The 26,220-nt window shown below is 43.2% G+C and overlaps 1 protein-coding gene across 2 annotated transcripts in view; it reads left to right on the top strand.

The window, feature by feature from the left end:
* Positions 1-3,368: 3,368 nt before the first annotated feature.
* The window catches only part of LOC127577878 (uncharacterized), a 90,228-nt gene continuing 67,376 nt past the window's right edge, over positions 3,369-26,220 (top strand). For both annotated transcript variants that reach the window (XM_052029515.1, XM_052029514.1), the window contains exon 1: positions 3,369-3,865. In XM_052029515.1, coding sequence (XP_051885475.1) covers positions 3,554-3,865 — 312 coding nt within the window. In that variant the 5' untranslated portion in view covers positions 3,369-3,553. The remainder of the gene's footprint in view (positions 3,866-26,220) is intronic.

Raw genomic sequence — 26,220 nt, 5'->3', positions numbered from 1 at the left:
ATGGAATACTTGTATTACAAATCGTCGCTACCGATTTGACTCTGTTACTGATACTTTGCTGCTCAATGCTGCAGCTACCTCCTCCTCATAGCATTACCCAGCTGAACATGAGTCAGTAGTCGGGGGCATGCCCCCTTCATCCAACTCCTCCCAGCTCCGCATCCAAGCCCCTCCTCCGCATCTGCCCATCCCCACTCATAACATTTAAGGGACCATCAAATATGGTCAGGTTATATGCTGTCTGATTTCCACCAGCTGCTGCAATCTTTATATAAAAGTTGGCACTTCCTTCAATTCCTTCAAGGTTGCAAAAGTGTCCAGGGTGTGGTGTCGGCTTTTCCACAGACCAGTTTGCGGCATCCCCTTAAGCAATGGGACTGGGACAAGAGGCAGCGGTCATGCAGGGCGTGGGCAGGTGTTAGAAGACCAAGGAGGAGAAGGTAGAAAAGGGCTGTCAACAAAGTCAAAATATCCCAGTCGCTCAGGGAGCAATTCTATCTGCTCATTGAGAAATTGTCCGTGAGATATTTGCATCTATAATGACTTACTCAGATCCATGTGAGAAAACCCCACTGAATTTATCCTGAAACTCTTGTGCAGGAACAGCTGACAATCACCTCATTATCCCATTATTGGGAGGGTGGAATTTGCTATTTAATAAGCCATGCTTTTATCATTCCATATCTCAAGCTCTGATCATTACAATGGTCTATGCCACCAAATGCTCAATTGTAAAACCCCAACTTATTTTATAAATGACTTAAAGCTTACATCCTGAATCTCTTTCTCTTAAATTAAATTTGGGTGAACATGGTCTTCACCATAATGATGGATGCAACTTCAGCAGTTGAAATGAGAGCTTTCAAGGCAATCAAGAAAAGAATCTCTGCTCACCCTCATAGGTTCATGAGGAAGGTTTGACTGTACCAAAGACTCGCACAGTATCTGGAGTTCCTAGGTATGTTGGTGGAAAACCGTCCTTGCTAGGGAGAGAGTGGTGGAGTCAGACCATCCACTGAAAGCTGGCCACCAATAAGTTCCATTCTTTGTCATAATGATCTGGCAAGTTGATGAACAGGGGAGAACTGTTGAGGCAAGTAAGAAACGAGGTAAGAGCCCTGGCCAATTTTGGTGGGGATTGGTGGCCAATTTTGGTGGGGATTGGGGGGGGGAGGGGGGGGAATTGAAAGGTTTGTTATCCAAGGAAAAACATTCCATCCCCCTTGGATGATGAAAACTTGCTAATCACTTTAGCCCTGATTTAATGTTGTCCCCTTATTCAAAAAAGGAAGTAGGGATAGTCCAGGGAATTATAGACCAGTGCGCCTGATGTCTGTGGTGGGCAAGCTGTTGGAAAGGATTCTTAGAGATAGGATCTATGGGCATTTAGAGAATCATGGTCTGATCAGGGACAGCCAGGATGGCTTTGTGAAGGGCAGATCATGTCTCACAAGCCTGATAGGGTTCTTTGAGGAGGTAACCAGGCAGATTGATGAGGGTAGTGCAGTAGATGTGGTCGACATGGATTTTAGTAAGGCATTTGACAAGGTTCCACATGGTAGGCTTCTTCAGAAGGTCAGAGGGCATGGGATCCAGGGAAGCTTGGCCATGTGGATTCAGAATTGGCTTGCCTGTAGAAAGCAGAGGGTTGTGGTGGAGGGAGTGCATTCAGATTGGATTGGTTCTGGGACTTCTGCTTTTCATGATTTTTATTAATGACTTGGATGAGGGGGTAGAAGGGTGGGTTGGCAAGTTTGCAGACTACACAAAGGTTGGTGGTATTTGTGGATAGTGTAGAGGATTGTCGAAGGTTTCAGAGGGACATTGATAGGATGCAGAGCTGGGCTGAGAAGTGGCAGATGGAGTTCAATCTGGATAAGTGTGAGGTGGTACACTTTGGAAGGACAAACTCCAAGGCGGAGTACAAAGTTAATGGTAGGATTCTGGGTAGTGTGGAGGAGCAGAGGGATCTGGGGGTCCATATCCACAGATCCCTGAAAGCTGCCTCACAGGTGGATAAGGTAGTTAAGAAAGCGTATGGGATGTTAGCATTCATAAGTCGTGGGATCGAGCTTAGGAGCCGCGAGGTAATGATGCAGCTCTACAAAACTCTGGTTAGACCACACTTAGAGTACTGTGTCCAGTTCTGGTTGCCTCATTATAAGAAGGATGTGGAAGCATTGGAAAGGGTGCAGAGGAGATTTACCAGGATGCTGCCTGGTTTGGAGAGTATGGATTATGAGGAGAGACTAAGGGAGTGAGGGCTTTACTCTTTGGAGAGGAGGAGGAAGGAGGATGAGGGGAGACATGATAGATGTGTACAAAATATTAAGAGGAATAGATAGAGCAGACGGCCAGCACCTCTTTCCCAGGGCACCAATGTTCAATACAAGAGGGCATGGCTTTAAAATAATGGGTGGGAAGTTCAAGGGAGATATCAGAGGAAGGTGTTTTACCCAGAGAATGGTTGAGGCATGGAATGCGCTGCCTGGGGCGGTTGTGGAGGCAGGTACATTGGTCAGTTTCAAGAGACTGCTAGATAAGCATATGGAGGAATTTAAAATAGAGGGATATGTGGGAGGTAGAGGTTAGATAGTCTTAGGCGAGGTTTAAAGGTCAGCACAACATTGTGGGCCGAAGGGCCTGTATTGTGCTGTACTGTTCTATGATTCTATGAATACTTTAAGGTTCTTAATTAGGTTCTTATGAATACTTTAATTCTTGTCTGATGTGACATGGTCAGAGACGGATCCAGCACTCCCTTGAAAATACTTGGCAGTTCATTGTTCACTGTGTAAGCCGGCTCTCTTCAATGGGTTGGAGGGCTCTGGAAGAATAACAGAAAGTGAATTTCTCTATGCAGAAGCCTTCAGCTTCAGCCTACCCAAACTCCGCCCCCATGCATGCCTTCATGTTAGGTTGAACATAGTCTGTTAAAATTATTTAAGCAATGTAAAGGGGCCCACATCCCAGTCAGGCCTAATCCCTTCTGATGTATGCTTCCTTATTCAGCAACCCAGGTCATAGAGTTTGAAGTACTGAAAGTCTAGAAAGAGCAGAACGCATACCTGAGAACAAGTGTGTGTACCCTCTATCCCAGGGCAAATTAATGGGTAAATGTCAATAAGTAAAGTTGGTTGGAAGGTTGCTTTGTGGAAGTTCTTTGAAAATGGTCACATGGCAACAGCTTCTGCTTGAATTGGCAATAACACAAGACAGTAACAGGAACAGGCCATCCACTAAAAGCTGGCCACCCACAAGTGCCACTGTTATTCCCCGTGATCTGGCAGCGTAAAACTCTCTGGCCTATCCAGCCTCATCCCATTGAACCGTGACGTCTTGTGGGTCACAATGCATACAGTCCTCACCCCACCCAAGCTCTGCGTTCTCCTGAGGTGAGAGATAAAAGTTCCGGCCAATGTTGGCGGAGGGGCCAAAGGTTGAAAAGAGTTATTTTCTGAGAGTTTAGCATGCGATCCCAGGCAGGGTGTAATGAAGTGAGAGGAAATTCACTGTGGCATGCATAATTTGCCCTGCTGCCTGATGCAGTGAAATGCTGACTCGCTTTACCTTGGCAGACTCTTTGAGGCTATTAATCTTTTTTTTCCTCATCTGCCTTCAGAGTGTTTGTAACTATGTTTACTCTGGCAGGCAGCTCTTGCCAAGCAGACTTTATGGAGCGGGTTTTCCTCTGTGCTGGATTGGCGACGGATCTTCGGCCTGGCTTGGTCACCACCCACCTCGTGACTGCACCCCTGACCACGGCGGACTTTCCTTTGCCAGGTTAATTATCGCAAGTTGGGTGGGTGCCAGGACTAGTTGGATCACCGTCTGGCTGTCAGCCAGCCTTGAGCGGCAGGAAGCGGTAGGAGAAAATTCTAACACAATGTCGCGCGGTCACGTGGCACACTGAAGATAGCAGTTTATTAAAATTCACTTTTAATTGCTTAGGATTTCTGATATGCCTTGTGACCTTTTAACATTTTAAATTCCTCTCTCTACACACAAGACCAATGTAAGGAATGTGTTGGCATTCCCCACACCCAGTGCAAGTCACAAAAACACAGCGCTGGTGGATGGTCCCAGAAATGGCACGGGTAGTTGGAGGGAATGGCTCACAGGACCAATAAATATTGGTCTGTGGAGAATAATTGTTCCTTTAATGCCGTTACCCCTTTAAGCAATGTTTCATGTTATGAGTGTTGCAATAGTGTTTGAACAGGAGGAAACTGTTGGAAAAAATATAACCGTAAGGATGCTGGTTTGCTCTGCAAGTTATTTCATGAATAAAGTAGCTTTATTGCTAGTTTAAATTTCTAACTGTTTTCAGTATCGTAGAGAGTGAAGAAGGGAGAGATGAAGATAACCCCAGTCAGAACTAGGTTAAAAGTCAAAGTAGCAGAGAATCCACCTTCCTTTAGTTGGGGGGCAGGGGGAGGGGGGTACCTGGCATCATTTGCTGTGCATTTTCCATTGCCTCCATGTGAAACCAGAGGTGCTTTCCATTCTTAACAAAGCAGTAACCATTTTTTAGAAAGCAGTCAACAACTTTAAGCTCTACATACTGTCAAGTTACACAATCCAGAAACGGGTCCATCAAGTCTCACCAACTATGAGGCATCCATCCATCCTAATATTACACCGGTCCCACTATCGCACTATCTTATCGCTGCGTCTGTCAGTGCGCTCCCTCAGGCCAGGAACCTGCTGCAACTAATTGGCAAGACTGACCTTGGAAATTCTCACGCAGAGAGCCCAGTGTGATGTATACATGTGCTAAACTTGCATCTTTGTCACTCTAAGTGCTTATATTGAAAACTATTAATCTGTTATTGGTAACAAGAAATCTGGGGTCATTCATCCAGGTTGGGTTTTCCTGCTTCCTATCCATGACTATTTCTGTCCAAAATCATCTTGCTCTTTCTGGCCTCTCTCATCTTTAAATTTTCTAACTTCTGGCTCAGTGTCAGTCTCTTTTGTAAGATGGGGAGAAGCTGCATCTTAATGAATCAGTCAATACAAATTAAGGTTGCTGTTGCTCTAGATTGTTATTCCAATCTCAAGGTGTTGCAGTGATGTTTTCCTGACTAATTTTCCACTAAGAGTTGTAATGAACTATTGATAATGTTTGGAATTTTGCAATATCCCTGTGAATAAGTTTATTTAACTAATTTGTAGCATTCATATTTTTATGGAGCTTTTGCTGGCATTTGTTGACTGAAATTTGTGTCTCTGAGTTCCAGATTCTCAGAGGCCACTCCTCAAAGTGATAAGCTGACTTTTTCCCATTCTACTGACATTGACAAGTAATATTGCTAGTAATTCATCTGCCTCTGTCCTTATTTGCTAAAATTGGTGATTGGTTAAGGTTTTCTTTTTTGAGAAAACTTCCCAATGACAAACACTGAGCAGGAGTGTTGGCCAAAACCAGGCAGTTGTTCATTCCATTGCGAAAGATCTATTAGGATAAAATGGAAGGTGCTACAGAGCAGAAAGCAGAATTAAGTAACTACAGTCAGTACATGGATACACAAGAGTGTGCGGATGCTGGAATCTGGAGCAACAAACCATCTGCTGGAGGAACTCAGCGGGTTCAGCAGCATTCTGCTTGATCCACTGAGTTCCTCCAGCAGATTGTTTGTTGTAATCAATGCATTACTGTTAAAGAAGTCAATAGGATCCCAATGTGGTTTTGAAGTACCAAGGGATGGAGCATCCGTCACCCATTGGCAATTGAGACTGAGCAGCTAAATGACATTCCTCCTGGCTCAATGAAAACCCACGCTTGGTGCTTTATCACCTTTTCTCTGAATCTCCTCTGTCCCAGTCCTCACCTGCTTTGAACTCTACAGTGGGAGCAACAGACTTCCTCCTGCTCCAGTCAACAAGCTGTTGGTCGCTTAGTGCTGATCAGCTTATTCAGGTCCAGTCACCAACACTGATCAAGTCTCCAGCTGGTATCACTGGGGAGAAAACACTGCTTAACTGATGTAACTTCGACGAGAAAACAACCCTGCTGTGTTCAGGCCAGGCATTTGCACTCATTAGCAACAGAGAAGCATGAAAATGGTGGAAATGGGAAGTCCTGGTGAGACCTAAAAGCGCTCTAACGCAGTTTGGAGTCAGCCAGTTTGTGACTAGTGGCAGCTTGTTATCAGGCCTTGACAGAGCACAGCCTTACTTTGTCCCCAAGTCTGATTTGGAATCATAACTTAAACAGACTGGCCAACAGCAGCACACTGACACCTGACTTGTAGTAGCATCAATCACCCTGGCTTGACTTTGTTTGCAGCAGCTGTGAGCACTGGGTGGGAGCTGACGGAACCTCATGCTGGGGAATTGTAGAAATGACGTAACACTTTCTTCATGGCCACTGTCTGGGAAGCTGACAGGGAGAGCCAGCAGCAATCACATAGGAAGCTGGGACTGGCCAGTCAATGGGCACAGTGGAAGCCCCAAGTGTGGGGCTGGTTCCCTCCTCCTGCATCTACTCTCACATGATGGATGGGGTTGGTGCATGTGCTCTAATGGCAATCCTGGGCAATTGGAAGGGCTCATTTATTTCAGCCTTTCCTCTCTTGCTGTGGGCTGCCCTGGGGTGGAAATCCAGTTGATCGCATGGCCACTGATTGGGAAACCCGAGAAGAGCAGAATGGGAGCTGCCCAGTGGAAGAAAATCAGGGATTGATGTCTATAAAGGACCCGAGGCAAAAGGTGAACAGCAGCAGCTGATCTACTGACTGAGGTAACTGCAGTGGACTTGCTTCTGACAGGTTCAAGCCCCACCTCGATCACCTTCTGCCATTGTATGGAATGCAGGGTGAGAAAGTCTGTGGCAGAAGGCAACATTTACGACACCCAACCAGCAACTGACAAACACTGGTGCTTAATTTGGGGAGAGATTGCGGGGCTGGGCCAGACAATCATGAAGAGGGACAGATCGATCAGCAGGCTTCCTTGAGGGGCTGAGGGAAGCACCTCTGATGCTGCTGCCCTGGCAACAGAAGCACTTACCCTGGTGGATCTCCTGCTTCCCTTCAGCTGAACAGATCTCCTGAGCAAAGGTGAACCCAGTTTGGAGCTGATAAACTCCCAAATTCTGCAGTGTGAAATTAAAAAAAATACTGCAGATGCAGGAAATCTGAAATAAAAGTAGAAAATATTGGAAACATTCAAAGTAAGGGAGCATCTTGGAGAAAGAAGCAGTTAAAATTCATGCTGTAAACCCTTCATCAGAACTGAGAGAGAAAACTGGTAGTTTTAGGTGCTCAAATAACATCAACAAATAAAAATTAAATAACAAATTAGAACTTAACAAGAAAACACTATAAAAATTCTCAAAGTAATGAAATTGATTTTGTTTCAGGTCCATGACAGTTTGGTGAAAGATTATCTGTTTCTTTCTCCATAGATGCTGCCTGACCTACTGAGTATCCCCAACATTTTCTGCTTTTATACTTGATTAAAATTAATGGAATTAAAGAAAATAAAAGTGGCCGGCATTTCTTCTAACTTGTCTCAATGGGCCCATGTCCCTGCATCAGTTTACGTTCTTGCCTCGGAACTCTAAAATCTGAGGAAGTCTGAACTGCCTCAGTCTCCATGAAAAGTTATTTGTCCTGAGGCTGGCTCCTACCTGGAACTGACTGGTTTGCTATAGCCTGTGTTCTGGTGTACCAAGGTTTGGCCAGGTCCAAAAGGATCTGTGGGCTTTTAAGAAAAATTGCTCCAGCATCTGAGGTAAATGAGGTCTTCAATCAGGGTCTGATGAATGATTCCTGCGAATATCTTTGTTGATTCTGATTGGCTGCTCTCCACATCAATCAGTGTCAACTCCTACCCTTCCATTTTAGCTTCAGACAGAGTGCAGTTAATAATCCACCCTCAAAGTATTGGTATTGGTTTATTATTGTCACTTGTACTGAGGTACAGTGAAAAACTTGTCTTGCATGCTGTTTGTACAGATCAATTCATTACACAATGCATTGAGGTAGTACAGGGTAAAAACAATAACAGAATGCAGAGTAAAGTGTCACAGCTACAGGGAAGTGCATTGCAGGTAGATAGTAAGGTGCAAGGTCATAACAAGGTGGATTGTGAGGTCAAGAGTCCATCTCATCATCTAAGGGAACTGTTCAGTAGTCTTATCACCGTGGGATAGAAGCTGTCCTTGAGCCTGGTGGTATGTGCCCTCAGGCTCCTGTATCTTCTGTCTGAAGGGAGAGGGGAGAAGAGAGAATAACTGGGCTGCGTGGGTTCTTTGATTATGCTGGCTGCTTTACCAAGGCAGTGAGAGGTATAGACAGAGTTCATGGACGGGAGGCCGGTGTCCATGATGTGCTGGGCTGTGTATACAACTCTCTGCAGTTTCTTGCAGTCCTGGGCAGAGCAGTTGCCATACCAAGCCGTGATGCATCCAGATAGGATGCTTTCTATGGTGCATTGATAAAAGTGTCAAAGGGGACATGCCAAATTTCTTTAGCCTCCTGAGGAAGTAGAGGCGCTGGTGAGCTTTCTTGGCCATGGCGTCTACGTGGTTGGACCAGGACAGGCTACTGGTGACATTCACTCCTACATTTGATGATGATGTTCACATCACTCCTGATGATGTGCTCATCTAGATACTACTTAAATGTTGTGAGACCTGTTTTATTCATTCTCTGTCTGTCTCTCTCTGTCTGTATCTGTCTATCTATCTATTCTGTGTATCTTTCACCTTATCTATCTCCTTCTCTCTTTCTCTGCCTCTATTTCAATTGAGAAAGAAGGAAAAAATGTAAGAATTTGATTATACCAACAATAAGAGAATAAGCACTCAAATCTGGGAGTAGCAAATGCATATTAGCCACACAAGATGGAGAGGTTGTGGGTACAGGGTGTGACATACTGGAAGGTGTCCCATGTAATTAAGGAGGCAAAAGAAAGCCATTGAGACATTTACCTGCAATAACTGAATGGGCTGGAGTTTGCTGGAAAGTGCTGGCAGCAGTTCTGCATAAAGCAGCTGGCTGTTTCCCCATGTAAGTGTCAACGAGTTTGAGATTCCCGCACGAGTAGATGTGAATGTGGATGTCTTGAAATTCCTGGCAGTCAGCCACCATTGTTTTGAGGATTACATTCCAGCACAGAGTGTAACTAGGGCATTTCCCTTGCACTTATGCTGAGGAATCTGCTTGGAAAACTTGGGAACAATTAAAGTAAGACACAGTATTTTCAGATGTTTTTAATTGTTTGAGCTTAGTTAAATGCTCATAAATGTATTTGTGCTTGGGGTATTTCTTACTTAATTCTTTTTAATTTCAAACTTTTGATAGTTTGATTAAATTTTAATAGTTTTGTAATGTTCATATATGTATTAGAAACATTTCAAAAACACTGTGTTTTGACAGCTGGCTAAGCTGAGAGCATGGCTCAGCCAGCTGTCAAAGCTTTTGAAGAAATTTTGTAGCCACCTGCCTCCTCCACCCCCACCTCATGTGATGGGATTTACATGAAAAGACCTGCTGTGACCCAAGGCCTTGCTGCTGAGAATAGGGTATGCTTTGTCCAGGAGGCTGTTGATGAGGGATGTGAGAAAGCTGGTGGGAACTTGGTCAAGAGATAATTGGGAACCATGCTGATGATTACAAAATCTGAGCCATTTGTTTCGATCAGTTATAGATTGGAAGAGCATTCCTCTTCTCTTTTCACAGCCTCCCATTCAAGTGGTTTAAACTGCAATAATCTGTTTTTGCTGAGGCTTCTGATGTTGAGCCTCATTTGGCTATAAAGATTTTTATCTTTCGGTAAGACTGTGGAAGAAGTGTTGCTATCAACAATTGATGTGATAAGGTCACCAACAGTAGAAGTAATTTTTCACAGCCTTGGGTGGGATAAATGGCATGTCTGTGCACTGGTCTGGTCCATGTCGCTTTGGCCACAGCCATAGCAAGGAAATGCCAGTGATTTTATGGACAGCACTTCTTTCAAAAGCAACCAATGCTGCACCGCATATCTTCTTTTGAATAGAAGTAATGTGAATATCTGGCTCAAGCTGTAACAGGGTTGCAAAAATAACTATAAACAAGATGATGTGGCTCTCTATGGAAGGCAATTATTTCTGGTCTGCTGGGTACATGGGAATGCCATCTGTGGAATGCAACTGGTCAGAGTTGAATAAAGAAGATTGCAATATTACAATAATATGTTTAACTTGAGTTTTACGGAACTAACCAAGGGTTGTGTGTGTGGAGGGAGGGGGGTGGCATTAGGGAGGAATATCAGATTATTACTCCTTGGAAATTTTGGCATTGGTTATGTAGCACCTCAGTGTGTTAAATGATTGGGACAAAGAGCATTTTGTATATTGGGGGATGGGAGGGAGGGGTGGTGCTGGGGGCTGGGGGTTAGCTATTCAACATTGTTACGTTTTGGGCATGATGGCGGCAATGTGGCAGTGACATGCTCATGCTAAATACTAATTGGAAATCCTGAATACACCTCTTTCACACTCCATATTCAGGTCGCTCCTTTGAACAGGAGCTCCTTTGAACAGTCCATTCCCCTCACCAGGGAGAGAGATGCACTTTATGGGGAGGTAGCACTGGGGTGGACTCCAGTGCAGGGCACCAATTGCAGTGGTGGGGCCAAAAGGGTTGATGGATGTTGGGAGGGTTCTGGTTGGGATACTGTCCAGGAAGAGCCTTCCTGCTCCGAATGGTTGCTTGGCCATTGGTACTTTTAAAAATAATTTTTTTCTTTTAAACAAAAAATCTGCCTGATGGTGGCAGCCTCTGCCTGGGCCAAAACAGCTACTCTAGACCTGTGAGTGGAGCCTGCTCAGTTCCACTTATCACAGACCAATTTCACAGTGGTTCTTACACAGGTGAAGGGCTACTTACTAACATATGAAAGGTGCCTGATGCCTGCTTAAGCAAGTAATCCAGAACCCCTCTAAAACAAGCCTAGTTAATTTACCAGTGGGAAAACTAAATGGGATGATTAAGCTTGGGCTCTGACACTACCAAGGTAGTCATGGTTACATTCAAAAACCAGACACAAGCGCATAACCTCTCACATAAGCATGTCATTAGTAGAGGGGTAGATGGAACCAATGACATTGACTCACTTTGTTCTTCATTCACAGTGTCAACCAACACTCTTTTGAAGGCTTGGATCCCTCTACTTTCTCCTTTCCACCTGGACCTCTCGTGTGCTAAAAGATGAACTCTTGATTTCCAAATCTGCCTTGTCATGGCCCTTGCACTTTACTTGTCTCCCTGCACTGCACTTCCTCTTTAACTATAACACTATATTCTGCATTCTGTTTTCCTTTTTACTAACTTGATGTACTTATGTATGGGATGATCCATCTATATGGCATACAGACAAAGGCTTTTCACTGTATCTTGGTACATGTGACAAAAATAAACCTATTACTAATATCAAGCTGCTGATCAAAGGAGAGGGACTAAACCACTTCTGGGAGATTGCTGGGGTCTTCTATTATTTAACTCTCTTTCCGAATATTACTTACACTTATTGATACTGCTTTTGGCTTCTTTCTAGCTGCTCAGTGAATCTGTGCAGGAAGTCACTGAGCACAATAGAAGAGGTTGCCCACTTGATCCCCTTTCAGATTGCCGACTCTATCAAAAGTACCAGCATACTAATGGTTCTCAACCCCACCAGCATCATGCCCCCCCCCATCCTTCCAGCCCACAACCTTTGGTGCCAAATTTCTGGGAGAACATTCCTGGCTGGTGTTCCTAATGATGTCCTTGCTAGGATGAGGGATAGAGTCTGGTTCTGTCATAATCCCACCATGGTTACATAGCTTGTGGGATTTGATGGAAGTTTTAGAATTTTGGATGGTTACATGTTGGATGGAGAAGCATTAGGCAATTCATATGACATAATTAAACAAAATTCATTCATTTTATGGGGGTATCGATGGCAAGGCAACATTTGTTGCCCATTCCAATTTGCCCTTGGGAGAATGGAAGTGGTCTGCTTTCTTGAACCACTACTGTCCATGTGGTTAAGGTGCTTCCAAAGTGGTGTCAGATAGGATTGCAGGATTCTGGTCCAGTGATGATGGGAACAAAGTGATATATATCCAAAGCGGGATGGTGTGCGAGTTGGGTGAGAAGGATCTACTTCCCTTGCCCTTCTGGGCAGTGCACTTTGGGGTGTTGGAAGTGCTGTTCAGGACGCCACAGTGAATTGCTGTGGCACATCTTGTCATTGGCACCCAAAGCAGTCACTGTGTTTTACAGGTAAAAGGAATGAACATTTATGATGCTGGATGGTTTTTCAGTGAAGCAGGTTGCTTTGCCTAGAGTGGTGCTAAATAAAATGGAAATACTCAGCAGGTCAGGCAGCAACTACAGAGAGAGAAACAGAGTTAACCTTTCAGGTCATTGACCCTTCATCAGAGGTGGAAAAGTGAGAAAAATTGGGGGAGTGGTGGAGAGAACGAAGGAAATGTCCAATACAGAGTGGAGACCAGGGTTGTCCAGGTGATGCGATTTGTTGCCTACAAAGTTAACCTTACTGATCAGTCTGGGGGAGTGTAAATAGAGGAGGATGAATGGCAGCAGTTAGAGCAAAAACTACATGCCGGGTCTATGAGTGCAGATCGCTGGAATATAGTTGCCAGAAATCTGAAATACGAGAGAATGCTGGAAAAGCTTGGTATCTCAGGCAGCATCTCTGGGGAGAGGAAAACTGAGTTAATGTTACATGTGGATGATCTTGTATCAAACCTGGCGAGTTCTGACCTTGCATTAGAGCTGGGCAGTTCTGACAGAAACTGGAAAGGCTGGTTATCTGAAATTGCTGAATTCAATTTTAAGTCTGCATGACTGCAATGTGCCAAGATGGAAGATAAAGTGCTGTTCCTTGACCTCATGTTGGGCTTCAGTGGAACAGATTAATATTGAATTCAACAGTTTCAGATCACCACCCTTAATGTAGATAAACACTTTTCAAATTAAAATATTTCCACAGCTTTGAGAGAAGTAATGTATTTACATTGATATTTTATTATACTTAAAATAAACTAACTGACAAACCATGGATTACACATAGTAATTACACCAATTCACAATGGGAAATGGTGAATCTACTGTGTTGGATAAGCCAAATACATAAGGAGTTAGATGTTGCTATCAGGGGCCCACTCTCGGATTGGATGAGCATAACATTAGTATAAATGGGTGGTTGATAGTCGACGTGGACTCAGTGGGCTGAAGAGCCTGTTTCTGTGCTGTATCTCTCCATGGCTCTACCCACAATTGTTCTCCATGCCTGAACTTACCTGGTTTTGAGTTTCAAGGGCATTGCTTGCTGGTGTGCAACATCCAAAAACACAGTAAGGTACCTGGTTGGGTTCCAGGATTCTGACCCAGTGGTAATGGAGGAAAGGTGATACATATCCAAAGCAGAATGGTGTGCAAGTTGGAGGAGAAGGAGTTACAATGTCTTCTGCCCTCTAGAAGCACACTGTGGAAGACCCATCCCCTCCACCGAAACTTGCCTGAAAGCCTTTAACAGCTGGCAAAAGCCTGTCCCCAGTTAGAAGTCAAACATTTTATTAATGTTTCTGAATGACATTCAGAAAGGTATAAAAACTATTGTAAATGCTAAAAATGTAATTTTTTAAAAAGATGAAGGTAAATACAATCCCCTAATTTCACATAAATAATTAAAAATATTAAACAAAACTAAAATAATTAAAAGAAATTCCCTTTGAAAGTATTGCACTCAGCTTAAACCAGCACAGGATTGGAGAATTAATTCCACAGCTGAGATGTACATGGATAGGTAAGGTTCAGAGGGATATGGGCCAAACATGGCCAAATGGGACTAGCTTAGATGGGAATCTTGGTTGGCATGGACCAGTTTGGCTGAAGGGCCTGTTTCCGTGCTGTATGACTCTATGTCGGGGATCCTCAGCAGGATTGACCTTGGATGCAGTGAGGAGGCATTTATAAATGTATAGTGTCTCCTCTTGCAGAGTATAAGATATTTTCATTATATCTTTATTAGTCACATGTACATCGAAACACAGTGAAATACATCTTTTTTTGTGTAGAGTGTTCTAGGGGCAGCCCACAAGTGTCACCATGCTTCCGGCGTCAAGGTAGCCTGCCCACAACTTCCTAACCTGTACATCCTTTGGAATGTGGGAGGAAACCAGAGCACCCGGAGGAAACCCATGCAGACATGGGGAGAACGTACAAACTCCTTACATACAGTGGCTGAAATTGAACCTGGGTTGCTGGCGCTGTAATAGCATTACACTAATCACTACACTACCATGCCTGCCCAATATATTTAAGACTTCCATACTTCACCACACATGCATAGGTATTACTGACTTGCTGGCATTTAAGATGTTTGTAGTTCTAATTTAGAATGGCTGGAACTTACCTGCAACATCCAAGCCTCTGAGTAACAATAACCTATGGAGTAATACAGACTATTCTAATCATGAGGAGCAGTTTGATGACTTTTCGCAAAAAATAAACTGGGTTTATTACTAATAGTGCACTATTCTACAAGGTAATATATTGTACTTTGATTTATGGGAACGGGGCTCAAATCCGTCCCAGGCTAATGAATAAGTCCCTTGTTAATTTAACCCTTTAACTTGGGTTTTCTCTGCCTCCATCTTGATACTGGAGATTATGGGTCCATACCAAACTGCTATCCCTGATTTAGCACTGTGGGAATTGCATTATGTTAAATACTGAATGAGTCTCTGATCCTGTAGATAATGCTGTTCTGAAGTTGGGGCACAGACTAGTTGTTGAAACTGTGTGTAAAAAAAATCATTAAACTGATGCTAACCTATGCTGTATTTGTCCTGAAAATGCTATATATTTATAGTGAAAGCTCGGTTAGTGTTATTGACTTGGAAAAACAGAAATATTTGCCTAATTAAGTAGAATAGTAAAGGTTTGCTACTTTTTTCTACAAAGATTATTACAATAACTTTTGCAGTGGAAATTTGTTCTATTAGCTGCAGCTGGATAGCAGATTCAGATTGGTATATCCAAGATAGTGATGGATGAAACATATGTTGTGATGAGCTCTGTGTTTGCAAGAGTCGGGGCAGAAGTGAGTGCAGATGCTATTACTAAGGAGAAGGTGCTTGGGAAACTGCAAAGTCTGAAGGCAGATAAGTCACCTGGACCGGATGGACTACACCCCAGGGTTCTGAAAGAGTTAGTTGAAGAGATTGTGGAGGGATTAGTAGTGATCTCTCAAGAATCACTAGAATCAGGAATGGTTCCGGAGGACTGGGAAATCACAAATGTCACTCCACTCTTTAAGAAGGGAGGGAGGCAAAAGACAAGAAATCATAGGCCAGTTAGCCTGACTTCAGTGGTTGGTAAGATGACAGAGTACTTGGAAGGTCATGATAAAATAGGCCGAAGTCAGCATGGTTTCCTTAAGGGGAGATCTTGCCTGACAAATCTGTTGGAATTCTTTTAAGTAACAGGCAGGATAGGCAAAGGGGAGTCAGTGGATGTTGTTTACTTGGATTTTCAGGATGCCTTTGACAAGGTGCCACACATGAGGCTGGTAAACAAGATAGGAACCTATGGTATTACAGGAAAGGTACAGCATGGATAGACTGGCAGAAGGCAAAGAGTGGGAATAAAGGGGCCTTTACTGGTTGGCTGCCGGTGATTAGTGGTGTTCGCCAGGGGTCGCTGTTGGGTCTGCTGCTTTTCACATTTTATGTTAATGATGTGGATGACGGAATTGAGGGCTTTGTGGCCAAGTTTGCGGATGATACAAAGATAGGTGGAGGGGCAGGTAGTGTTGAGGAAGCAGGGAGTCTCCAGAAGGACTTGGGAGAATGGGCAAAGAAGTGGCAGATGGAATACAGCGAAGGGAAGTGTATGGTCATGCACTTTGGTAGAAGGAATAAAGGCGTAGACTATTTTCTAGACAGGGAGCAAATTCAGAAATCGGAGGTGCAAAAGGGACTTGGAAGTCCTAGTGCAGGATTCCCTACAGGTTAACTTGCAGGTTGAGTGGGTTGTAAGAAAGGCAAATGCAATGTTAACATTCATTTCGAGAGGACTAGAATATAAAAGCGAGGATGTAATACTGAGGCTTTATAAGGCATTGGTCAGACCACATTCGGAGTATTGTGAGCAGTTTTGGGCCCCACATCTAAGGAAGGATGTGCTGGTATTGGAGAGGGTCCAGAGGAGGTTTACAAGAATGATCCCGGGGATGAAAAGTTTAACGTGTGAGAAGAGTTTGATGGCTCTGGGCCTGTACTCGCTGGAGTTTAGAAGGATGAGGGGGGATCTCACTGAAACCTACCAAATATTGAAAGGCCTGGATAGTGTGGATGTGGAGAGGATGTTTCCGGTAGTGGGAGAGTCTAGGACCAGAGGGCACAGCCTCAGAATAGAAGGACATCCCTCTAGAACAGAGATAAGGAAGAGTTTCTTTAGCCAGAGGCTGGTGAATCTGTGGAATTCATTGCCACAGACAGCTGTGGAGGCCAAGTCATTGTGTATACTTAAAGCCGAGGTTGATAGGTTCTTGATTAGTCAGGGCATCAAAGGTTATGGGGAGAAGGCACAGGAATGGGATTGAGAGGGAAAATTAAATCAGCCATGATCGAGTGACACAGCAGACTCGATGGGCCGAATGGCCTAATTCTGCTCCTATGTCTGGTCTTAAGTGGATATAAATATGATTTAGTTTTGTAAAGGGTAGTTTAGCTTTAAGAAATTGGTTTTAATTGCTTTTAATCAGGAACATTGTCTAACCCGTTATAATAGAAGGCAGGGAGATGGTTCCCCAGAAAGAAGGCTTTGAAAAGGAAGGATCTGATAGGATAAAGAGGTAGACTGGAAGGCAATAGTTATCACTGGCTTTATCAGTACTGTAAGTAAGGCACAATATGGGTAAACTTACCCCAATAGCTTCAAGATCTAGAGTCTGTCCATTAACTACTGGGTGCTAGACCTGCATCAGCTTGTTACACTAGTAATACTGGATAAAATGCTTACAATCAGATAAACAATCAGTGTTGGTCTACTTGGAGTGCAGTGTGACCACGTTGTACAAGGAACGTTCACTCCAGCTGAAAGCATGCATTCTCAAGACCAAGCTGGTTTGGAAAAGTGTCAAGCTAAAATATGAAAAGGCCTCAGTATAGTGAAGAATGAGAATAAAGGACCACTAATAAACTCTTTTCTTTATACCAGAATAGTCTTTCCTGAAAATGCTGCTGTAGTTGCAACTGAACAAGTTGAAAGAAAACCCCTTCAAATAAATCTACATTCAGTCTTAATGCTGGGATTTAGAGGCGCCTGAATTAATTATTGCAGACAGGTTTTGGTGTCAAAGGTCAGACTTTAACCTTAATGTCTCTCTTTGAAAAATGTTTACAGTAGTTATTCCCTTTGCACAAGAAAGGTCATGATGCCCACAGATCTGCCCCAATTTGTAGCATTTGGCATAATCCTTGAGGTACTTGTTCATTCCTGTTCAAGAAAAAGATACGTCTTGCGAATTGGAGATCAGGATCTGGGGTCAGGTCAGCACACACAGCTGCAATGAGCTTTGCCTTTTTAGAATATATTTGTGACAAATACCCACCACATTCCATTCTCAATCCAAATGACTTGAATGCTTTTCAGATTGCTTCCTTCATTTTCATTGTATTGGGATTAAGGCAAGCACACACAAAAAAAAACAGACAGACAAAGTCTGTTCGTGCTTGTTTCACCTTTAAAAAATGTTAAAAACAATTATCTGTAAGATAATTAATTTTTCTGTAAACGGATGAATGAATCTGACCATCTTGAGTACAAGGCTGGAAACAGATAGTTCCGGTAATTGTCTATATTATCATCAGTCTTCACACTCATCACTTCAACCATTTCCCCTTTAACAGATTGAATTAATCTGGCACTGAGGCACTATGTCGGTTCCAAATGTTGCTTCATGTCTAGCCATGTGACATTGTTTACTTTCTGTGCGAGACTCTCATTTATTCAACATCCTTCTCTCACAGTGCTTCCATGCATGATCTGCCTGAGAACAGTTGCATGGCCTTTGTCTTCATAAGCGCAGCAGTCTGTTCAAGGTTTTTGCATAAACATTTTGCAAAAGCTGAAGAAATAATATTAGAACTGTAACAATTTCCTTCCTGAACATTTTGTTTTGAAGGTTTAAAATGTTAATTCTTTTCTTAAACTACTTGATGGCTAATTGAAATGAATCAGCATAAAGTACTGATGTGACTTAGTTATTCTTTCTTTTGACAATTTGCTTTAATGATTGTTGTGCAAGCCTTGGGTATGAACTGGATATGAAAGAAAAGTAATATAGCAGGATAGCCCTTCAGCACACCCCCCTCCCCTCCGCCCCCACCACTTTTTCTCTGCTCAAAGAACGTGCATTTACGGTCATTCTCGGCACGGTTTCTTGATGGAATATTCGAAGGAAATGCCAGTATTATTTATTCTTTCAGGAGTGGTGTACAATAAGTTACTTTCCAAGAAAAAATCCTGTGGGATAGCAAGATAGATCATGCACTGGATAAGCGATCTAGATTTGTTTTTAATGGAAACAGCCCTGTGTGAAGACTGGTTACCTGTGGTTATGCGGAGGCCCATGTTGGGTTTCTGGTCTTCACGACCGACAGTAATGACCTGGACAATGGTGTTGCTCACAAGTTTGTGGAGGACACATAACCCTTTGTGAACTGGTGCAGGAAGATAGCAATCTGATCAAGTTGCAGCGATGGAATGGGGCCTAATCTGGCAGCTGTCAGTAATAGCATCTATCACTTGGGTAGAGCTAAAAGTATGCATGTATCATGTCTGGTCCAGATTTAAAAACTGGTGATAGAATAAATCCTGTAATACATGAGATTTTTAAACAAGGAAGGCCTGTAATGCATGTGACTGACTATGTACAATCTGCGTCTGAAGGCAATAGGGTATTATAAGTTGTATAGCAGTATAAAACTACAAGGGCTAAAGTGTCCTTTTCTAAGACTCTAGTTAAGCCTCTTTTGAACACACTTTTCCATTTCGATCTCTGAAGTGACAAAGTTTGAGTAAGGTTCAGAGGAGGGCCACTCACAGCTCCCTAACCTGAAAGCCCTTGGGTTTCAAGTGGGTTGGAGAAATAGGATGGGATCTTGCTGTTGAAGAAGTAGGAAGGTAGTAACCAAGTGCAAGGGTAAAGAAAACAGGATGGAGGTAATGTTAGTGGGATGTGTCACTGAAGTGGAAGATTGTGTGACTGCAGCTGTACATGGAATGGGTGGAGACTTCCCTGAGAGCAAATGATATCATCAAGATCCCAGGGCAGTATACAGAATAATGTGGTCACACATGAGAAGAGGAAGGTGGTACTACTATTAGAAGCAGGATGGAGGTGTAAGAGTTGCTAGTGAGCTTACTATTGCCATGAACCATGAATGAGACTTCCTATGAGGATATTCTGAGGACTTTGATGGGAAATTTCAATGCAGTAATTTCAGAGACTTATGCAAGTTATACATTCGATTTGTACAAGAAGAGACGACGGGGTAATATGCATTCTCCTTCAGGGCCAAGTCGCATGCAATGTTTTCAGAGGGAAGTAGGTCACCTGAGTCCCAGAGGCAGGAAAGCTCCGAGCCATGACTGTGGACATGGTGGGAGGCTTCCCATGACTACTGCTTGCTGCTGTTGTCACGGACTAGGAATGCCCATCCAAGGTTGCCAGATGTTTCAATTGCAACCATATAGGGAACAGTGTGTGGGTGTGAGCCGTGCCCTGAAGAAGGCGACCGCTGTGAGGGACGGCAGTTCCTGTTTTTTTTGGATGCGAGTGGGCAGTGGTGTAAAACAGCCCCTAGCTAAAAGGAGGAACTTTCAGACTTTTTCGGATCAAGTTCTGTGGGATTGTTTGGTTTGTGGGCTGGAAAATGAGGGAATCCAAGCAAAGCTGTTTGACCCACTGGATCTGGAATTCGAGGGAGTGTGCAGAATAGCCAGGAGAATGGAGAGGACACTGAAGAACGTGAAACAATTTATTGCAGGGTACTGCCCTGAGTTTGGGCAAGAAGCAAGCCCCCACAGATGGTAACGGTAGCATGATCTTCTTTGTGACCAAGTCATGTAGATGCTGCAGTGTGTTTAGAGGGAAAGCAGTGGGTGCCAGTGGTGAGAAGGGTGCAGGTCATGAGGGTGGACAGGCTGAGAGGTCTTGCTATGGCTGACCCAGAATCTACTGCCCGATGTCACCACTGTCAAGCATTTGGAATGCTTGTTCAAGGTGGCCAGATGTTTAATTTACGACCGATTAGGGCACATTATGAAGGAGGCAACTGCTGTTAAGGATGGTAGTTCCTGTTTTCTTTGGACTCGAATGGACAAGGTTGTACGACAGCTCTTGTGGGATACCATCCGTGCGCTGCAATCAGAGAGCAACAAGAGGCCAAGTTGCCAGGTTAGTGTGCAGCACTCTTTGTTTAGGCAGTGTCGACAGGTTCCAGGACAGACCCAGGACAGATTGGATTGACAGAGGAGACTGATGCACCCAGTTACCTATCGTGGTGATGGCCTTGAGCAATGTATCCACAATCATGGACGTTGATTTGGTCAGGTCTTTCAAAGTGGGGAATCATGTGTTTCAAAGAAATGCTGTATTAGATGATGAGATGCTGGAGCAACTTGAGCTGTGGAGTGAATTAGCTCACCCAAGAGAACTATTAACAAGATGGGCTTCAGATGCACCATGGGGTCTAGAGGTCACAGCAAAGGTCTCACTGGAACAAACAGCAACCACTCTAACAGCATGACCGTGGTGAATGTGAAATTGATAGCCTCATTTTCACTAGAAGACCAGAAAAGTTATGGCTGGGAAGCAAAGCACGGTGAAGGCCATTGACTTTCTCCATGGAGGTGAGTCTGGTGATCACAATACTGGCCATCTGAATAGGGTGATTGGCTTGGACCATCAGGCAAAAGAAACAAAAGAACTTTTCCAGAGAAGAAACATAGAAGTTGGGTCAACATAAGCAACAATTGCATGCATAAGAGATCACTAGAAGATCCAGTTGGAGTTGAGGCCAGCATAGATCAACCATGATCATACTGAATGGCAGGGCAGGCTTGATGACCTATACCTGCTCCTATTTACTTGTGTCCTTGTGGAATTGTGTGAGAGCGAGCAGTGGGATGAATCTCCCGGACATGAACCCTGATAGCTGAGTTGCGTGTATTGGAAACCATCCAGAGGGGAAGGTCAGAGGTGACGCCTTCCTCGCTGCACAAGATCAGCAGTGAGAAAGAGAGGTCCAATGTCCCCAGGGAACTGCAGTGACAGATGTGATGTGCATGAAGGCACGAAGATGGGAAGCATTAAGAAAATATTAAATTGGAAATTGTTATTGTTGTGTTTGTGATATTTGGGAATATTTTGGAAATAATGTATAATTGTGATAATTGTCATATTTAATGGGATCTATGTTAAGTTTTGGGGATTATAAATATTGCACATGATGTACTGTTTTTATGGTTATGTGTAGTCAGAGTGACTCTGTAGTATAAGAGGTGAGATTTATCTTTATGTGAAGTCTATTGGAAAAGTCCTTCATTGGGTTTATCAATCTCAGGCATACAAACAGTTGAACTGATACATTTGGCTTGAATTACAGCGTCCTAATTCAGAGGGTTAGAAAGGAAGTAGATCTACATTAGGCTAAAATTATAGCTTTTGCCTGCATGTGTTTTGCAAATAATTATTAGCAAATTTTATACAGTATGTGAATAGTTTATTGATTGGATAATACATCTATCTAATTATCGTTATGAGTTTGTTACCTTGTATAGGGGAAAGTAGTGCAGCATATTGGGTGTACATATCCCTTTAAGAACTACATACTGTGTTATAAGTCTTCTAATGTATTGTTATATCACCACTGTTGCTTGCTGAGTGTTGATCACCTTCAGTAAAGGATGTTCATATGGAAGCTTCATCCTTGCGACTAAACAGCTTTATAGAAGGGAACCTACAGAGGCTGCAACAGTAAAAACAATCTTCTGTATATTGAAAAACCACTGCACCATTTTTGTAAAATACTTATTTTTTTACATACTTGCATTTTATTGCATTTCTTGAATGGGATCTCCAAACTGGGTGAACTGTTAGAGTGAAGCAGCTAATAGCATCCTTAGACCTAGATCCTAGAACAGCACCATCTAGTGTGTTTATGTAAATAAATATACAAAAGCCTGTTTTCTGGGTTTGAACTAGTGGCAAAGAAATGACGTCCATTAACTGTGTATAATGGGACATTGTGGGCAAACTGCCCATGATTAACAGTCCATTAATTTTTATCTTGATGACATAAAGTTGGAAAATCAGCTCTATAATGTGCTCGACATTTTGAGTGCTTGAACCAGTCCCTAAGTCATTAAAGGCTTTTCAAGTAAAAATTGTAGATGACTCTGGGTTAAAAATTCAAGATGAGGTAAAACTCCACCCAAACATTCAATAGTGTTATTGTGAGCCTCAAACACAAGTAGTAGGCAATATTTTTGATTGAATAATGTGCACCCATATTTGTTGAGGTCTTCATAAGTAAGATAGGGAGTGGTAAAGCCATAGTATTTACTTCAATAAGGAATATTGACTACATTCTATTTATTACACATATAGGGAGATAACCAAAGCAGTCAAAAGCCCATTATTTTTTATTCTGACAAAGAATGTGAACGGCAGCAGTGTGCAAATTGTAATTTATGCCAGCAATTAAAAGTTGTTAATATGAAGGTCAGTGCTGACAGCAGGAGAAAAACATCCTGCCTTAGACTCACCAGGATTAAACAAACCTGAAATGAACTGAACTCATTTTGCTGCCAAGCCCTTGGAGATCCCACCGGCAGTAAACTTCTCAGTTTGTGTGTGTGCCTTAATTTGGATTCGGACACAGGTGCCGGAGGTAACGGGACAGCATTTCCCATTTCCAGTCTCCTGTGTGATAAATGTTTTTGCAGCTCTAGCTTCTCAACGACTCATCAAATTTTTTGATTTCCATTCCCAAATGGAAAGAACAATCATTGAGTGCTGGTGAGCAATATTTGCTTGATGTTAAAATACTTTTTTCTGTAACACAATGGGTAATCATAAAATGATAAGATTAGAATTTTTAAAAAGGAAACTATTGGACATTATGATTTTTCTTTAATTTCTAAATGAGAAGTTTACTTCCTTTTATATAGACATGAGCAGACTCAGTGTTGCATGTGAGTCTAACTACCGTACAGATTGCTGCAGATTCGGGAGTTAGACGCCTGCTCCTTCCAGTGATGTGCTGCCTTAACCCATGGGATTGGTGTTGTGCTACTTCCCTTCACCCAGGAATACATGGGACTAGCCATAGAGTTGCACGATGCCCACAGTGGGTGCTGCCATTCCAAGCACTAGCCAGATCACATTACTCGAATCTATCCAGTTTGCATTCTGGCTATAATCTATCTCATCCTGCAGGAACTAAGTAGGTTCAAGTCCGATTCCTGATTTAAACCCTGTCTTGCTGAATGGATCATAGACTTCAATAATATGTTAAATTAGGAGGGAGGCAACACGAATGTCAAATAAACCCCACCCCTTCCTTGCTATGTGGGTTTGGAAAAATTGGGAGACAATTAGTTTTGGGGTAGAAAGAAGCAACTGCACCTTACTATAGCACTGGTCATTTTCTTGGATATGCCTTTCAGGATCTGATCATTTCTATTGATTCACAGGATGTGTGGTATAATGTGCAGTTTCAGCAGTGTTGGCCTTGGAGGGCTCACTTGCCAACCTTGCACTTCAGAAATAAGGGACAGCTTATGAGTGGGCATGTTGTAGGTGGAGCTTGCTTGCCTTTCTGGGAAGGATTCCAGTGGTTCCTGGGTGCAACCATGCTCCGAAGTAAGTTGAGATTTACTTCGTAGGTCCGCAGTGAGTTGTGTGGACGCTGTCCCAAAGTCACACAGCTTGGCCCAGGACTAGATCCTTGTGGGTTGGAAAATTAAGTGGGAAGTAGAGCTTTCCGTGCTGGTGTCATTTGGGGGGAGTCAGTATATCACTTAAATGCAGAATTTCACATCCAGTGCAGTGTTTCGACCCGAAATGTTGACAATTCCTTTCCCTCCACAGATGGTGCTTGACCTGCTGAGTTTTTCCAGCAGGTTGTTTGTTACTTTGTAATGGATAATGTTGAGCTTCTTGAGTATTTTTGTAGGTGCACTCTTCCAATGCAGATGGTTTATAGAGAGGCCTTGGGATGTCATCAGAGGAGTCACTCACCACAGGATATCCAGTCTTTGACTGACTCTTGTAGCCACAATGTGTGACTCATCCAGCTGAGCTTTCGGCAATGAAGACTACCCTCACCTCCAGCCCTGGGAGGTAGATGGTGAGGAAATTGTCAACGGTAATGTCTTTTGAATATCAAAGGGGAGACGGTTGGACTTTCTTTGGTTGGAGATGGTCATTGTCTGGCACTCTGTGGTACAGATTTGACTTCCCTTCTATTAGACCATGCCTGATTGTTGTCTAGGTCTTGCTGCATGAAGGTGTAGACTATCTCACAAGATCACAAGACAAGAGAGCAGAAGTAGGCCATTTGGCCCATTGAGTCTGCTCCAAAGAAAAGGGGAAAAAGAAAAAAGAAATGAGAAATGGGGGGAGGGGGAAGTCTGCTCCATGAGCAAAAAAAAACTATTCTAACCCCAATTTCCGGCCTTATCCCCATATCCCTTGATACCTTGACTAATTAGATATCCATCTATCTCCTCCTCAAACGCCTCCAATGATCTGGCCTCCACTGCTGTACGTGGCAAGGAATTTCATAAATTCACCACCCTCTAGCTAAAGAAATTTCTCCTCATCTCTGTTTTAAACCTGTACCTTCTAATTCTAAGATTGTGCCCTCTGGTCCTGGACTCACCCACCAAGGGAAACAGCTTAGCCATATCTACTCTGTCCGGTCCTTTCAACATTTTAAATGTTTCTATGAGGTCCCCTCTCATTCTTCTGTACTCCAGTGAGTACAGTCCAAGAGCCGACAAACGCTCATCATATGTAAGCCCTTTCATTCCGGGAATCATCCTCGTAAATCTCCTCTGAACCCTCTCCAACATCAGCACATCCTTCCTAAGATATGGGGCCCAAAACTGCACACAATATTCCAAGTGAGGCCTCACAAGTGCCCCATAGATCCTCATCAACACTTCCTTACTTTTATACACTATACCTCTTGAAATGAATGCCAACATAGCATTCGCTTTCCTTACCGTCGATCCGACCTGGTAGTTAACCTTTAGGGTATCCTGCACGAGTACCCCCAAGTCCCCTTGTACTTCTGTACTTTGAATTTTCTCCCCTTCTAGATAATAATCTGCCCATTTATTTCTGTTTCCAAAGTGTACAACTGCACATTTCTCAACATTGAATCTCATCTGCCATTTCCTTGCCCATTTTCCAAACTATCTAGGTCTCTCTGCAACCTTCCTGTCTCCTCAATACTCTCTACTCCTCCACCTATCTTGGTGTCATCTGCAAACTTAGTCACAAAACCATTTACTCCATCATCCAAACCATTAATGTACAGAGTAAAAAGAAGCAGCCCCAACACCGACCCCTGCGGAACACCTCTAGTAACCAGGAGCCAACCAGAACAGGATCCCTTTATTCCCACCCTTTGCTTTCTGCCAACCAGCCAATGCTCTACCCATTCTGTTATCCTACCTGTAATTCCATGACCTTACACCTCTAGGTATTCCATAACCTCATCCTTGAGGATCGACTCTAATAACTTTCCAACCACCGATGTCAGACTAATAGGTCTGTAATTTCCTTTATGCTGCCTCCCACCTTTCTTATACAGCGGAACTACATTTGTGACCCTCCAGTCCTCCAGAACCATGCTGGAGTCTATTGATTCCTGGCAAACTATCACCAGTGCCTCCGCAATCTCTAAAGCCACCTCCTTCAGAACCCGGGGATGCACCTCATCCGGTCCGGGAGACTTATCGGTCTTTAGTCCATTTAGCTTTCCTAGCACCTTCTCTCTAGTAATCTTAACTGAACTCAGTTCCATTCCTTGAGACCCCTGACTATCCGGTATATTGCTGATGTCCTCCACAGTGAAGACCGATGCAAAATACTCATTTAGTTGCTCCGCCATCTCTTTATCCATTATAATCC

This window comes from Pristis pectinata, chromosome 14, assembly GCF_009764475.1.
Source record: "Pristis pectinata isolate sPriPec2 chromosome 14, sPriPec2.1.pri, whole genome shotgun sequence".
Classification (NCBI taxonomy): domain Eukaryota; kingdom Metazoa; phylum Chordata; class Chondrichthyes; order Rhinopristiformes; family Pristidae; genus Pristis; species Pristis pectinata.
Note: the sequence above shows the minus strand (reverse complement) of the source record. Positions and strands in the feature narration are given on the sequence as shown.